General features: G+C 42.7%; 1 protein-coding gene across 1 annotated transcript; it reads left to right on the forward strand.

Moving 5' to 3' along the window:
• The first annotated feature begins 8627 nt into the window (after positions 1–8627).
• Positions 8628–14473, forward strand: LOC119921421 (olfactory receptor 10A7-like). The gene is made up of 4 exons (XM_038741657.1): positions 8628–8633; positions 9959–10177; positions 10416–10484; positions 13580–14473. The coding sequence occupies exons 1-4, from the start codon at positions 8628–8630 to the stop codon at positions 14471–14473; spliced, it is 1188 nt and encodes a 395-aa protein (XP_038597585.1).
• The last annotated feature ends 1256 nt before the right edge of the window (positions 14474–15729 follow it).

Below are 15729 nucleotides of genomic sequence, written 5' to 3' on the forward strand. Positions count from 1 at the left end.
AGATCCATACTTCAATCCAAGCACGGCTAGCATATGTATAACGTACTTTAAAAATCTTGGACTCCCACTTTTGTCAGAGCTGATGTTTTGCAAGGTTCAGGACTGATTTTCCTTGCCAAAATAGTGGCAATGCTAAGCACTGGAGCTTCATTTTTTTTTAAAAAAAAAAATGTGACCTTTAATAACTCCAATTGATTTGCATTCAGTTGCAGCACTCCAAATATTTTTGAAGTTTTTTACCTATGGAGTGACACTTGCACTGAAAGAGTGAACCAAGGCAATGTATGAAATAAGTTATTGGGTAACTTTTTCTATTAAAATCACACTGCCTTTTACTTAATACTCCATAAAAGTCACTTAAAAGAAATCTAGGTGTAACATTCACCCTTTGTTCTTGTAGCTCTTAATTAGCATAGTCTCTTCAGTTTCAGTTGAATATGTAGAGCTCTCCCATTCAAAGACAACAGTGTTGATGATGAGATTGAATTTGTAAGTGCATGTCACACTGAGAATGAATTGCACCCTGAGCACCTGAAAATACAATAATTTCCTTGGGGAAGTAGAAGTAGATTTCAAAGCTGGGAGTGTTTAAATATGAGAGGTCAGATAAAAAAATCCTTTTGTTCCTTAGGGATGCCTCCACCTCTCGGGCATTGCTTGAAAGTTTTAATGAGGTAATGTTTCTCCTTGTTTGGCAGGGCCATTTGCTGCCACCTGTTCTCCTCTAGAAAATCTTCCAAACTTCAAAATACTCATTCTAGATTAATAAATCCAGAAGCCCGGGTGGTTACTGTTTGATTTAATCTGGACCCAATAATACAGTTCCTCCAGTAGTGTTTTGTCTATGTCCTCTAGTGGAGACAATCTTTTTGTTCTAAACTAATTAGCTTGTAAGCTCCTAGATGGCAGAGATCATGTCTACTTACTCTAGTCTATGCTCCCAAGTGCTTTTTACAGTGCTCTTCACAGAGTAAGTGCTCAATTAGGCCTAACTGATTGTTTGATTCCCAGTAAGACTTTAAGTGCTTCAAGGAAAGATTAACTCCAACTTCAGTGGTAGATGAAACAGTGATTGCCAAAATTAAGCTTAGCAGCCAGAAGGACGAAAATGCTGGACATCTGAATGTTTGATGGATGAAGAGTTTTACCCTGGGATAACCACATTTTTCTAATGTAAGAAATGATTGCACTAGTTTTTACCAGAAAGCACATAGATAGGGAACAGATTGTTCTCTAGTTTCAATTCCCAAACTGAAACTTTTTCTGGCACTCCTAAGAGAATTTCATTTCTTTTATAAAGTTTTACTATAGAGTTTGCTGAATTCACATAGTGCTAGTGGTCTCTGCTAGCAATAGTTCGATGTAATTGTATTTGTTCAGTATTTACTATAGGCCAAGGCCTCTACTTAGAGTTGGAGTAGCACAGATATTTAATCCTCCATTTTATAGATGAGGAAACTGAGACAAGGAAAAGTTAGGTTACTTGTTAGGGGTCTCAAACAGGCAAGGGGCAGAGTTGGGGTTAGAACCCTGGTGTCCTACCTCTCAGGCCCTTGCTCTCAACACTAGAGCATGTTACTTCTGAAGACAAATAACTCTTTAAATGAACCCTTCAGGTTACCATTTCCTGACAAATCAATACTCCAAATCTTCTTAACCGTTTAACCACCTCTTGCACCTATGTGCTAAATTATTATTTAGTTATTTATTTAGGGCAACTCTCATGACTTGCAGAATATTTGAAAAAAAAAAACCTTGCCTTTGCTATTTCAAATTATTGTTTAATGCATCGACGATTTTCTTGGAGGCTGAAAGTTTTCTATGGTTTCACTGAAGAGAGTTTGCTTTTTGACTAGTATTTATTATACTGGGTTCTTCTGAAATGAGATTTTGGTAGCTATGGATCAAGTAAGATTAGTGAATGAAGTAATGCATCTATTTCCAGGAATTCAGTAAATATTTTTACGAAGCTGGAATTTAAGGTAGTTAAAAGTTGAGCTAGACTCAACTTTCAGAAACGACTTCATAGAGGAGGTGGGAATTTAAAGATGCTTAAGAAATGGAGAGGGAACAAAATCCATGGCACTGATCTCAGACCAACTTGCCGGACTCCCAAATGACATCCAGTGTTCACAGATAGAGGCAGTCATGGAGTGTAATTTAGAGAAGGAATGTGGCCTAGAAGCAAGAACACGTGCCTGGGAGCTGCAGGCCCTGGATTATAATCCTGGCTTTGATTCTGGATGACCTTGGGGAAGCCAATGAACCTCTCTGTGCCTCACTTTCCTCTTTAAAATAGGAATTCAATTCCTCATCTCCCTCCTACTGTCCTTTCCCCTGTAAATCCATATTACTCCCTCACAGAGATCTCCGCTCTCTTGACCCCATCAATCTTTCTGAGTGCCTCACACCCCACCTTGCCTCCCTTTCCTCTCTACCCAATCTTGATGATCAGATTACTGCTCTCAACTCTACCCTCTCTACTCAGCTAGACTTGCTTTCTCCCCTTTCCCTTCACCGCTCTTGTACCACTAACCCACAGCCCTGGATCACTGCCACAGTCCACCACCTTCGCTCTTATGCTCGAGCTGCTGAACGCTGCTGGTGAAAGTCTAAACACCATGCCAACCTCGTTCACTTCAAGTTTATCCTTTCCTGCCTTAATTCATCCCTCTCCTCTGCCAGACAAAAGTATTTCTCCTCCCTTATTAACAGCCATGCCCATCAACCCCGTAAGCTCTGCCGTACATTCAACTCCCTTCTCAGGCCCCGGTTCCTCCCCCTCCTCCTTCCCGTGCTGCCAACGATCTGGCCTCCTACTTCATTAATAAAATTGAATCCATCAGGTCTGAGCTCCACAAAGTCACTCCCCCCCCTCCTTCTCCAACCCCCACCCCCGGCTCTCAACTCTCTCTGCTACTCTCCCATCCTTCCCAGCCATATCTTCAGAGGAGATCTCCTCCCCCCCTCAAGTGCTACTCCGGCCACCTGTGCTTCTGACCCTATTCCCTCTCATCTTATGAAATTTCTTTCTCCATCTCTTCTCCCCTCCTTAACTTCCATCTTCAACCGCTCACTCTCCATTGGTTCCTTCCCCTCTGCCTTCAAACATGCCCACGTCTCTCCCATCCTAAAAAACCCCTCTCTTGACCCCACCTCACCTTCTAGCTATCGCCCTATCTCCCTCCTAACATTATTTTCCAAACTCCTTGAACGAGTCGTCTACACGCACTGCCTCGAATTCCTCAATGCCAACACTCTCCTCGACCCCCTCCAATCTGGCTTCCATCCCCTACATTCCACGGAAACTGCCCTCTCGAAGGTCACCAATGACTTCCTGCTTGCCAAATCCAACGGCTCATACTCTATCCTAATCCTTCTCGACCTCTCAGCTGCCTTCAACACTGTGGACCACCCCCTTCTCCCCAACATGCTATCCAACCTTGGCTTCACAGACTCCGTCCTCTCCTGGTTCTCCTCTTATCTCTCCGGCCATTCATTTTCAGTCTCTTTGGCGGGCTCCTCCTTCCCCTTCCATCCCCTTACTGTAGGGGTTCCTCAAGGGTCAGTTCTTGGTTCTCTTCTGTTCTCGATCTACACTCACTCCCTTGGTGACCTCATTCGCTCCCACGGCTTCAACTATCATCTCTACGCTGATGACACCCAAATCTACATCTCTGCCCCTGCTCTCTCTCCCTCCCTCCCTCCAGGCTCGCATCTCCTCCTGCCTTCAGGATATCTCCATCTGGATGTCTGTCCGCCACCTGAAACTCAACATATCCAAGACTGCCCAAACCCTGCCCTCTCCCTGACATTCCCATCACTGTTGACGGCACTACCATCCTTCCCATCTCACAAGACCACAACCTTGGTGTCATCCTCGACTCTGCTCTCTCGTTCACCCCTCACATCCATTCCTTCACCAAAACCTGCCGGTCACACCTCTGCAACATTGCCAAGATCCGCACTTTCCTCTCCATCCAAACCGCTACCCTGCTCGTTCAAGCTCTCATCCTATCCCGTCTGGATTACTGCATCAGCCTCCTCTCCGATCTCCCATCCTCCTGTCTCTCCTCACTTCAATACATACTTCATGCCGCTACCCGGATCGTCTTTGTGCAGAAACGCTCTGGGCATATTACTCCCCTTCTCAAAAATCTCCAGTGGCTACCAATCAACCTACGCATCAGGAAAAAACTCCTCACCCTCGGCTTCAAGGCTCGCCATCACCTCGCCCCCTCCTACCTCACCTCCCTTCTCTCCTTCTACAGCCCAGGCCGCACCCTCCACTCCTCTGCCACTAATCTCCTCACCGTGCCTCGTTCTCGCCTGTCCCACCATCGACCCCCGGCCCACGTCATCCCCCTGGCCTGGAATGCCCTCCCTCCGCACATCCGGCAAGCTAGCTCTCTTCCTCCTTTCAAAGCCCTACTGAGAGCTCTTCTAGGAGGCCTTCCCAGACTGAGCCCTCTCCTTCCTCTCCCCCTCCTCCCCCTCCCCATCCCCCCTGCCTTACCTCCTTCCCCTCCCCACACCACCTGTAAATATGTATATATGTTTGTACGTATTTGTTGCTCTATTCATGTATTAATGTTATTTGTACATATTTATTCTATTTGTTTTATTTTGTTAATATGTTTTGTTTTGTTGTCTGTCTCCCCCTTCTAGACTGTGAGCCCGTTGTTGGGTAGGGACCGTCTCTATATGATGCCAACTTGCACTTCCCAAGCGCTTAGTACAGTGCTCTGCACACAGTAAGCACTCAATAAATACGATTGAATGAATGAATGAACTACCCCCTTCTCCTGGAAATGTTAAACTATCTCGGCTTCTCTGACACTGTCCTCTTCCGGTTCTCCTGGGAGGGACAGGGACTGTAGTCAACCTGCTTTTCTTGTATGTTCCCAAGGATTTAGTATGGTACTTGGCACATAGTAATTCGCTATTATTATTATTTTTATTATTTGTAGTAGTAGTAATAGTAGTTCCATGCATCTGCATGATTTCTCTCGTGTCCTAGAAGCCATTGTACTTTTTTCCTGCTGAAGTTTGCAGCCCCAAAATAGGAAGAGGTTGGGCAAGGACCAGAGGCCACATGAAACATTAATTCTTCTTCTCAACTGACAGGTGAAATCCAGCAATAATTTTTCTGTCATCTTTTGAAATTGCTTCAGCCTTGACGATTTTCTCATGCCTGTGCACTGCTGACATATGATATCTACAACAGATAAAACAGTTTGAGGGTATAGAACATGTGCATTCACCTTGCCTTTTTTGTGTCTTATAAATTCAAGCTGAATGTTGCTGATACTATTAGGAAAAAAATACTTTGCCCCTCAATAATGACTTCTTTTCAGCTGGAACCATTCAGAGAACATTTCTGCAAGTCACTTAACTTCTCTGTGCCTCAGTTACCTCATCTAAAAAATGAGGATTAAGACTGTGAGCCCCATGCGGGACAATCTGATTACCTTGTATCTATCCCAGAGCTTAGAACAGTGCTTGGCACATAGAAAGAGCATAACAAATCTTATTTTTTAAAATGTGGCTCTAAGTCGAGTTGGTGATTTTCAATTTTCTAATTAGAAGGGTGGTGAGGTGCGGTAGAAGAGAACAAAGCCATTGCTTGATTTGAAGCCAATGGTGAGGAGTTTTTGTTTGATGGGTTGGGCATGACCAGAGGTTCCTGAGGAGTGGGGAAACATGGCCTGAGTATTTTTTTGTATAAAAATTATCCGGGTAGGTGAGTGAAGAATGAACTGGATCGGGGAAAGGCAGGAGACATAGAGGTCAACAAGGAGGCTGCTGCAGTAATCAAGGTGGAAAATGGAAGTACATGGCTTAACATGTTAGCAGTTTGGATGGAGAGGATAGGGCAGATTTTAGCAGTGTTGTGAAGTTTGAACAGACAGGATTAAGTGACTAGCTGAATATGTGGATTGAATGAGAGAGAGAAGTCAAGGATAACACCAAAGTGACATCCTTGTGAGAGTGGAAAGATGGTGGTGCCTCCTAAAGCTGTGTGACCTTGGGGAAGCCATTAACCTCTTGGTGCCTTGGTTACGTCATCTGTAAAGTGGGAATTGACTGTGAGCCCCACATGGGGCAACTGATTACCTTGTATCTACCTCAGGGTTTAGAACAGTGCTTGGCACATAGCAAGTGCTTAACAAATACCATTACTATTATTATTTTTATTGCAGTGATGTGAAAGTCAGGGGTAAGACAGGATTTGGGTGGGAAGATAAAGAGTTCTCTTTTGGATGCGTTAAGTTTGAGGTGATGGTAGGACATCCAGGTAGAGATGTCTTGAAGGCAGGAGGAAATGTGAGACTGAAGAGAGGGAGAGAGATCAGGGCTAAGGATGTAGATTTGGGAATCACCCACATAGAGGTGACAGTTGAAACCATGGGAACGAATGAGTTCTCCAAGGGAGTGGGTGTAGATGGAGAATAGAAGGGGATTGAGAAATGAATCTTGAGGGACCCACATAATTAAGGGGTGGGAGGCAGAGGAACCACTAACAAAACAGACTGAGAATGAGCTACCTGAGAGGTAGAAGGAGAATGAGGGGTGGACAGTGTCAGTGAAGCTGAAGAGAAGGGGATGATCAACACTACTGAATGTAGCTGAGAGGCAGTGGAGGATTAGGATTGGATAGAGGCTGTTGAATTTTGCCAGAAGAAAATTATTTGTGACCTTTGAAAAGGTGGTGAAGGGGAGGGAAGCCAGATTAGAGGGAGTCAGAGAAAAAATTGGAGAAGAGGAATTCGAGACAGTGGATGTATAAAACTCACTCAAGGAGTTTGGAGAGGAATGGTAGGAGGGAGATGGGGTGATAACCGGAGGGAGCAGATAACTGGAGGTGTTAAGGGAGGGTTTTTTTAGGATAGGGGAGACATGAATAATCATGTTGGAAAGCAGTGGGGAAGAAGCCATTGGAGAATTAACAGTTGAAGATAGCAGTCAGAGGGGGAAGAAAGGAGGGGGCAAGTGCTTTGAAAAGGTGCAAAGGGATGGGGGCAGATATGCAGGTGGAGGGGGTGGATTTTGAAAGAAAGCAGGAGGTCCAATCTTGAAATACCACTGGGAAAGATGTGAAAATTTAAGATGGGGCAGGAGGGGGAAGGGATTGATGAGAGGCAGGGGAGATTTCATTCATTCATTCATTCAATCAATCATATTTATTGAGTGTTTACTGCGTGCAGAGCACTGAACTAAACGCTTGGGAAGTACAATTCAGCAACAAATAGAGACAATTCCTGCCCACAAGGGGCTCACAGATTTAGAAGAGTTCACAGTTTTCTCAATAAAGTAGGTGGCCAGGTCATTAAGGGCAAGGGATAGGGGAGACAGGTCAATATCTGGAACAACTGATGAGGGCAACGGGCATGCATGTCATTAAGGAAGGATACATTGTTTTGCCAGGCAGAGTTAAAGCACACAAGGGTGAACTTGAGGTGGACAAGGTCGGTCTCATATCAAGATTTCCTCCAGTAGTGCTCTGCGACTCTGTGCTCTGTGACTTATGCATAGGAGTGAAGGAAGTGGACTGTGGGTGATTCAGGGCTGTGGATCATTGGTATGAGATCGATGAAAGGATAGGGGAGCAAGGCAGTAGAAAGTAGAAAGTAGAAAGTTCAGTAGAAAGGGTGGTGTTGAGGGCATCAATATGTTTATCAAGTGAAGGCAGTTTGGGTATGCAGGCTAAGTGGGGCACGATGACATGAGAAAAATGGACAGAGTCGAAAGATTGGAGGCCTCTGTTGGGGAAAAGATCTGTGGGTAAGAGGTGTGTATTAGAGAAGGACGTTGAGAAGGTTATAGTCAGATTGAGGGATTTCACAGTTGGTGAGTGTACAGATTGAGCAGTGACTAGAGATAATGAGATCAACTGCGTGTCCAAGTTGGTGAGTGGCTGAGCTGGGGTGAAGCAGGAGGTCAGTGGAGTGAAGGGTGATAGAAAGCTGGCAGTAGAAGGGTCATCAGGAACATCTATGCAGATATTGAATTCCCCAGGGATCAATGTATGACAGATGGAAAAAGAGAGAAGGTATGTGAGAAAGGGATCATAATGTTTCTGAAAGTTGGAGGTAGGGCAGTTCCCTGTCCCAGGTGATGTTCGATGGGGATTCATGCCTGTTTATGGCTTTTCGGCAGAGAGATATTAGTGCCCTCGGGCAGGTCTCTGTATCGGGCGATGGTCAATGGTCCACACCAGTTTGTGGCCACTCAGAAGAGAGATCTCAGTGTCTCCAAGCTGGTCCCTGACCCGGGCGATGGTTGATGGCCCACACTGGTTTGTGTCCTCTTGGCAGAGAGATCTCAGTGTCCTTGAGCAGGTCTATATCCTGAGGTGATCTGTGCTGGTTTGAGATTTCTCAGAGGAGGAGTTACTAAGGATTTACTAAGAAAATCCGTGAGTTACAAGGTAGCCCACAAGCCTGGTATTACTGGTTGAAAAGATTATAATTGATATATACCATCAACTCTAATTAAAACTAATTACTAAAAAAGTGAAACAACTGAAAGCAACTTATGTATCATAGAACCTAACACTGACGATTGGTCAGGCCTAAGGAAGAGGGCACCGAAGGAAGACTAGAGACCAAAGATTCAAAGAGACCATGAATGTAAGAAACAAGCCACAGACTAGTTGTTCAGGAGACTGAAAACAGACTGCTGGAGACCATGTAACAGGATTATTGGAAAATAAGGGACACTGATAGGCAATCAAGCTTGGACTACGTCCTACATGACTATTTTGTATATTTCCCAGCAATTAGTACAGTGTTTGGCACATAGGTAGTACTTAACAGATATCATGAAAAAAACTTCAGAAAGCATATTTATTACCAAATAATCTTAACTGGAGACAAAATGTCTAGTGAATGCTCAATTATTCAAGGTGGATTTGCTGTAGCAGGTTTTCAAATTATCATGAACTGCAACACGCACATTCCCATCAACTTTAACCCAGTGTTTCAACTTGACATATCTGAAGCCGTTAACTCCCCATTCTCCATTGCAGAGCTGCCTCCCCTCAATTTTGCCTTGCCAATTATTTTGACCTATCTTTGCCACTATTCAACCTAGGGCAGATTAATGTTCACTTCTTAGATGAAACGTAAAGGTTTTATAGGAAAAGCACCATCCAGGTTAGAGTCTGTTCAATTTTGGTTGACATTTTAAGGACAATGACTTGATGTAATAACAATGGCAGTATTGCATGTTTAGCTATGCAAAGTCTTCATCTCAGAATTCAATCGGATGGGAGGAATTTGTGAGACCCTAAAACAGAATAAGCTAGCAATTACTATCACAAGCTTAGAAAGGTGACTTTTATTTGATTCAGGTGAACAATAAACAGGGATTTCAGGGCTGGATGTGGGGTATTGTTGAACCTTTGCCTCTTGAGAGCTATAATTTCTCTTGCATTGGGCCCTGCATAACAAGAGAACAGTGTTTATTAAGTTCAACTCTGTTGAACTCTGTTTATTAAGAGAGCACACTGAAACCTTTGTGATCATAAATGTTGACCTACAGAGCTCACTCCTGCAGCCATTGTAATCTGATAATTACTGTTAATTTCTATATCTATTTTGCTTGTAAAATACTAAAATCAGTCAGTGGTTTTTGTTGATCAAGTATTGTGGACAGGGCACTGTACTAAAGAGTTGGGAAAGTACAGTTCAATAGAATTAGAAAACATGATCCCTGCCTTCAAAGCGTTTACAATCTACAGAAAATTAGTCTGTCCTTAACTAAAGAAACGTTCATCATCATCATCAACCATCAATCGTATTTATTGAGCGCTTACTGTGTGCAGAGCACTGTACTAAGCGCTCAATACTAAGCAGTTCACTACTGAGTGAACAGCTAATATTAAATCTATTATTCAGAAATAAATCTTCTACCATGCCCACTAATTCCTAGCATTTTCATTTCACCCAATCAGCAAACATTTGAAGACAGAGATGAAAATAATAACATCAAAAAAATCCCACCAAGAATTCAGTTTTATAATCTAAATGATATGTCTAACATGCATACAATTAAGAATTCCAAGAGTTATCTACCTGGCTTAAATTCAGGAAACAATTTAGATGATGTTTTCCTTTTCCATAAGCAGACTGGAGGCAAGGCTTCTGAAAAATTAAAATACCTAAAAGTTCAGGTTAACACATTTTACACTTAATTCCCAAAGTGTACAATTAAAAATTCAATGATTTCACAACATCTTTTAAGCGTAAAAAAAATCCAAACATCTCATTGGCATGATTTATCCTAATGAAGCTTTCCATATTTAACTATAAAAAAGACAAACAAAAGAATAATGAGCTATCTCATTGCTTCCTTTGTTGTAAGCAATGATCTGGGGACCACCTCTCAGGGGTCACCCCAAAATTTCAAAGAGGCCATATCATCCAGAACCTGAGTCTTTCAAATCAACCAAGGAAGAGCAGTCCTCCTTCAAGAGGCAGGTAAGTTTCTCAGTAAAGCATTCACCATGTATTTTCAAATAGTGTAGAAAGGCCACCCATTTATTTAGTAAATGGTAGAGTTGACTTCTAATCATGGACGTCTCACTTCCCCTTTCCTCTTTCCCATTTATTAAAAGAACATACTACTCCTTTAACTCTTTAGAATCTCATAGTGATGTTGGGAGAATGGATGAGATAATACTAGTAAGCTCTGTTAGGCTGCAGGCACCTTTTGGGCAGGGTACATGTTTCCCAAATCTGTTACATTGTACTCTCCCAAGGTTTAAGTAGTTCTCAGCCTCAGTAGGCACTCAATAAATATTATTGATTGAATAGCAGCAGTATTAGCAGCAGAAGCAGTGTTGCATAGTGGAAAGGGCATGGGCTTGGAAGTTAGAGGATTTGGGTTCTAATCATGTCTCTGCCACTTGTCTGCTGTGTGACCTTGGGAAAGCCACTTAACTTCTCTATTCCTCAGTTACCTCATCTGTAAAATAGGGATTAAGACTGTGAGTCCCACAAGGGACAAACCGATTACCTTGTATCTACCCCGGTACTTAGAAGTGCTTGGGACATAGTAAGTACTTAACAAATACTATTATTATTATTATTTGATGAATTCCATCTTTGAGCAATACACTTTTGTAGGCACTGTATGTGGAATTATAAGGAAAGGATAAAATGTGGTTCTTTCTTTCCTGGAGCTTTCGACCTAGTGAGGGTGATGGGTCCAGTAGAAAAGCATGAACATCTTCCAACACTAGATAAAATAAGCCAGGTGTTTAAAATAACATATACAACTTACAGAAATGTGCAAGAATGCAACCACATCTGAAGGTAGTTGAGTGGATACTGTGGGAAGGGGTATTATGGGAAGAGCTTGTGCAGGGATTGTAAAGTGTAGGGTTTTAAGAAGTGGCAGAAGTCTGGTTTGGGAAGAAATGTTGCTTTGTGCACAAATAAATGGGGGAGGGTTGGAACAATTAATAGGTTTCCTTGGGGTTAGTAAAGAGAATGACTTAGGAGGAAGACAGCTGTCAGTGAGCTGAGAAAAGATTTCATTTGATATTATTGGCAATAAATGTCCCTGCAGAGTTTCAAGGAATGGAGTGCCACTATCCAATGTATTGAAGAGAAGTGTCTTGCTGTTCTGTTTAATGCATCATTGGACTACGTACAGAGAGACAACAGGGAACCAAGAATAAAGTTATTAAAATGATATAGTCACTGGATGATAAGGGGTGCTTCTGGAGTAAAGAAATGGCAATAACGGGTAGATATGTGGAAATATTCTTCTGAAATCTATTTTATGGTCAATAAAATGAACTATTCCACATAATAATAATAATGGCATTTGTTAAGTGCTTACTTTGTGCCAAGCACTATTCTAAGCACTGGGGGGATACAGGTCATCAGGTTGTCCTGCGTGGGACTCACAGTCTTAATCCTCATTTTACAGATGAGGTCACTGAGAACCAGATAAACTAAGTGACTTGCCCTAAGTCACACAGCTGACAAGTGGTGGAGCTGTGATTAAAACCTATGACCTCTGACTCCCAAGCCCACACTCTTTCCACTGAGCCATGCTGCTCCTCTTCACATGTTAACAGAAAACATTCTAATACCTTTGGATAATACCTCCATTTTAGAGGGTTAGATAACACTACACAGGTCTTTTGGTTTAGTTAGATTGCCACTCAATTGGCCACTGGAGTAGTGGAAATTGGTCTAATATTTCAAATATATATAAACAGATCAACTACTCCTGGAAAACAAAAATGGTCCTCACTCACTAGACAGTTATCATGATATGGAGTCTTGAGATGGATTTGGAATTTTGTTTTCTTCTTCCCTTGTATTTTATTAAAGCTATTCAAAAATTAAATCCTACATTAATAAGAAAAAGAAAATATTAGAGAGAACAATAAACCTTTGTTAGGGAAAAAGAAAGACTTCAGGGAGTTCAGATGGTTTTCTTAGTTCCCTGCTTCTCAAACTATTCCTCCTCTTCCATGCCTGTGATCCTCTTGATAGTATGCATCCTTCTTGCCATTTTCATAAATAAGAAAGAAAGAGTAGAGAAGGATTTCCAGGTTTCTGAGAAGGGAAAAACCAATAATTTTTCTTTTTGGAACCCATTTCACAAAACTTAAATCATAGCACTACTTCCCTAAAGAATGAGCCTTGAGAGAGAAAAGGGATAAGTGGTGGGGGGCGGGGGCGGGGAGTGAATTTGTAACAGTGTGATCACAGGAAGCCTGGGGGAAGAAGATGGGCAGGGAAACAGGGGAGGGAACCAATTTGAAGATCCTCCATGTTGCTAAGAAGCACATGCTTTGTTATATTAAGTTTTTTTGGGGGAAATTTTAACCCTGTCATGTTTAGGCACATAAGCACCCAGACTATATGTATGTGCTTAAGTGTGTTTATGTATAAGTACGTTTTTATGTATGGGGTAGGCGTGTGTGTGTGTGTGTGTGTGTGTGTGTGTGTGTGTGTGTGTGTGTGTGTGTGTGTGTGTGTGTAATGGGGAGTTGAGGAGATTTCTAAGTGTGAATCATGTATTGGGGTATTTTGTTCCCTGCCGACAAGCTGCGATAGTAAGTGCTTAACAAATATCATTATTATAATTGTCCAGTAATATGAAGATGATAAGATGTGGTGGGGAAAATGTGGGTTTACTAATGCTAAACATTAGTATCAGGTGACGAAACAATGAAATACTTTTTTGTGATTCCTTTGCAGAATTTGCATTATTGACTAATGACACGACTTCCCCAGTTTCCTAAAATTGCTTCTAGCCATAAAGAAGCTAGACACCATAAATTTCACACTGTGATCACTTCCTTCATACTTGACCAAACAAGCTATCCAAAAACATGCTGACAAATGTTTGTAGGGAAGACCTGGACTCTGAAAACATCACTAGGAATTTTTTTCCTCAACTGAAATGACACATTTTGGGCCCAGATATTTCTGTACTTACATTGCCACTCCTCAACCCCGCCAAAAAAGAATTGCAAATGAAGGAAAGAAATCATTCACATGTAACTGAATTCATTCTTTTGGGTTTCTCTAATATCCGTGAATATCAGGTCATCCTGTTTATGATTTTCCTTGTGATATACCTAACAGCCTTTATAGGAAACTCCCTCTTAGTGTTGGTGTCCTCAGTGGACCTTGCCCTTCAAACCCCCATGTACTTTTTCCCGAGGAGTCCGTCCCTTATGGACATCGGCTACACCACTGTCATCATTCCCAAAATGCTCACCAATTCCCTGCCCAAGAATCAAAGTGTTTCCTTTGGTGGCTGTGCAGCCCAGATGTATTTTGCCTTCTTTTGTGGGCCCTCAGCATGTTTGATCCTGACAGCGATGGCTTATGACAGATATGCAGCCATCCGTGATCCACTCCACTATTTTCCTATTATGAACTGGAAACTGTGTCTACAGCTGAGCCTGGCTTCCTGGCTATCAGGGATTCCAGTAGCAACAGTACAGACTACAATGATGTTTACACTGCCCTTCTGTGAGCCTAATGTAATTAACCACTTCTTCTGTGATAGCCCCCCTCTCTTAGAGCTCATGTTCACAGACGTCTTTGCGATTGAGGTATACAGTGTAACTGCGTCTGTGATCGTCCTGATACTCCCCTTCGGAGTAATCATTGCATTTTGTATCCACATCCTCATCACCATTCTGAAGATGTCCTCCGCTGAGGGCCGCTGCAAAGACTTCTTCTCCTGCTCATCCCACCTCATTGTGGTTTCGCTGTACTTTGGGGCTGCAGGTTCAACCTACTTCCGAGTCAAATACTCCTACTCACTAGAGACCAAGAAGCTTCTTTCTCTCTCCTATACAGTCTTCACTCCCATGTTAAATCCCCTGGCCTACAGTCTGAGGAGTCAAGAGGTGAAAGGTACCCTGAAGAGAATTATAGGTAAAAAAATATTTCCCCAAGAGCTGGGAGGCTCTGATTTGAGATGGTGAAACTTTCTGTTGAGGCATCAATCAATCAGTCGCATTTATTGAGCGCATACTGTGTGCAGAGCACTGTACTAAGCGCTTGGGAAGTACAAGTTGGCAACATATAGAGACAGTCCCTACCCAACAGTGGGCTCACAGTCTAAAAGGGGGAGACAGAGAACAAAACCAAACATACTAACAAAATAAAATAAATAGATTAGATATGTACAAGTAAAATAAATAAGTAAATAGAGTAATAAATATGTACAAACATATATACATATATACAGGTGCTGTGGGGAAGGGAAGGAGGTAAGATGAGGGGGATGGAGAGGGGGACTAGGGGGAGAGGAAGGAAGGGGCTCAGTCTGGGAAGGTCTCCTGGAGGAGGTGAGCTCTCAGTAGGGCCTTGAAGGGAGGAAGAGAGCTAGCTTGGTGGATGGGCAGAGGGAGGGCATTCCAGGCCCGGGGGATGACATGGGCCGGGGGTCGATGGTGGTACAGGTGAAAACGAGGCACGGTGAGGAGTTTAGCGGCAGAGGAGCGGAGGGTGCGGGGTGTGCTGTAGAAGGAGAGAAGGGAGGTGAGGTAGGAGGGGGCGAGGTGATGGAGAGCCTTGAAGCCCAGGGTGAGGAGTTTCTGCCTGATGTGCAGATTGATTGGTAGCCACTGGAGATTTTTAAGGAGGGGAGTAACATGCCCAGAGCGTTTCTGGACAAAGACAATCCGGGCAGCAGCATGAAGTATGGATTGAAGTGGGGAGGGACACGAGGATGGGAAGTCATCAAGAAGTCAATGACTTTGCTTAGGCACCGTTATCTGGCATATTCCCATCTCTATTATTTGCTGAAGGCTCACTACAGGAATTATTCTGGGCTCTTCGAAAAACCATGGAGAGTAAACTTGTTCTCAGAATTAAAGTGGTCAACACCAGTACGAACTCAGAATGTAGATGCCTAGCTAGATATGAGACACTGAGACCTGAGAACCCATAGAATTGGACATTTTCTCAATCATTAGTATTTATTCAGAGTTTCAGGTGTGCAGGGCAAGACGCCAGAGTTTTGCACTGTTAAAGAATTAATATGTCCTAATGTTCTATTGCTTTATTTAAGAAGTATGGATAATGGATCAGAAAAATATGCTTTAGGAGAACCTGGGAGCTGAAATTTAGGTTGATTATTCATCCATCAGACAAATTCCTCTGTTCCTGTTAGGCTTCTCTTACCAGGAGCACTGTGCAGTTCTTTTAGGGAAAGCATCCTCATTTAATAATAATG

The sequence above is a fragment of the Tachyglossus aculeatus genome, assembly GCF_015852505.1.
Source record: "Tachyglossus aculeatus isolate mTacAcu1 chromosome 12 unlocalized genomic scaffold, mTacAcu1.pri SUPER_6_unloc_2, whole genome shotgun sequence".
Lineage (NCBI taxonomy): Eukaryota > Metazoa > Chordata > Mammalia > Monotremata > Tachyglossidae > Tachyglossus > Tachyglossus aculeatus.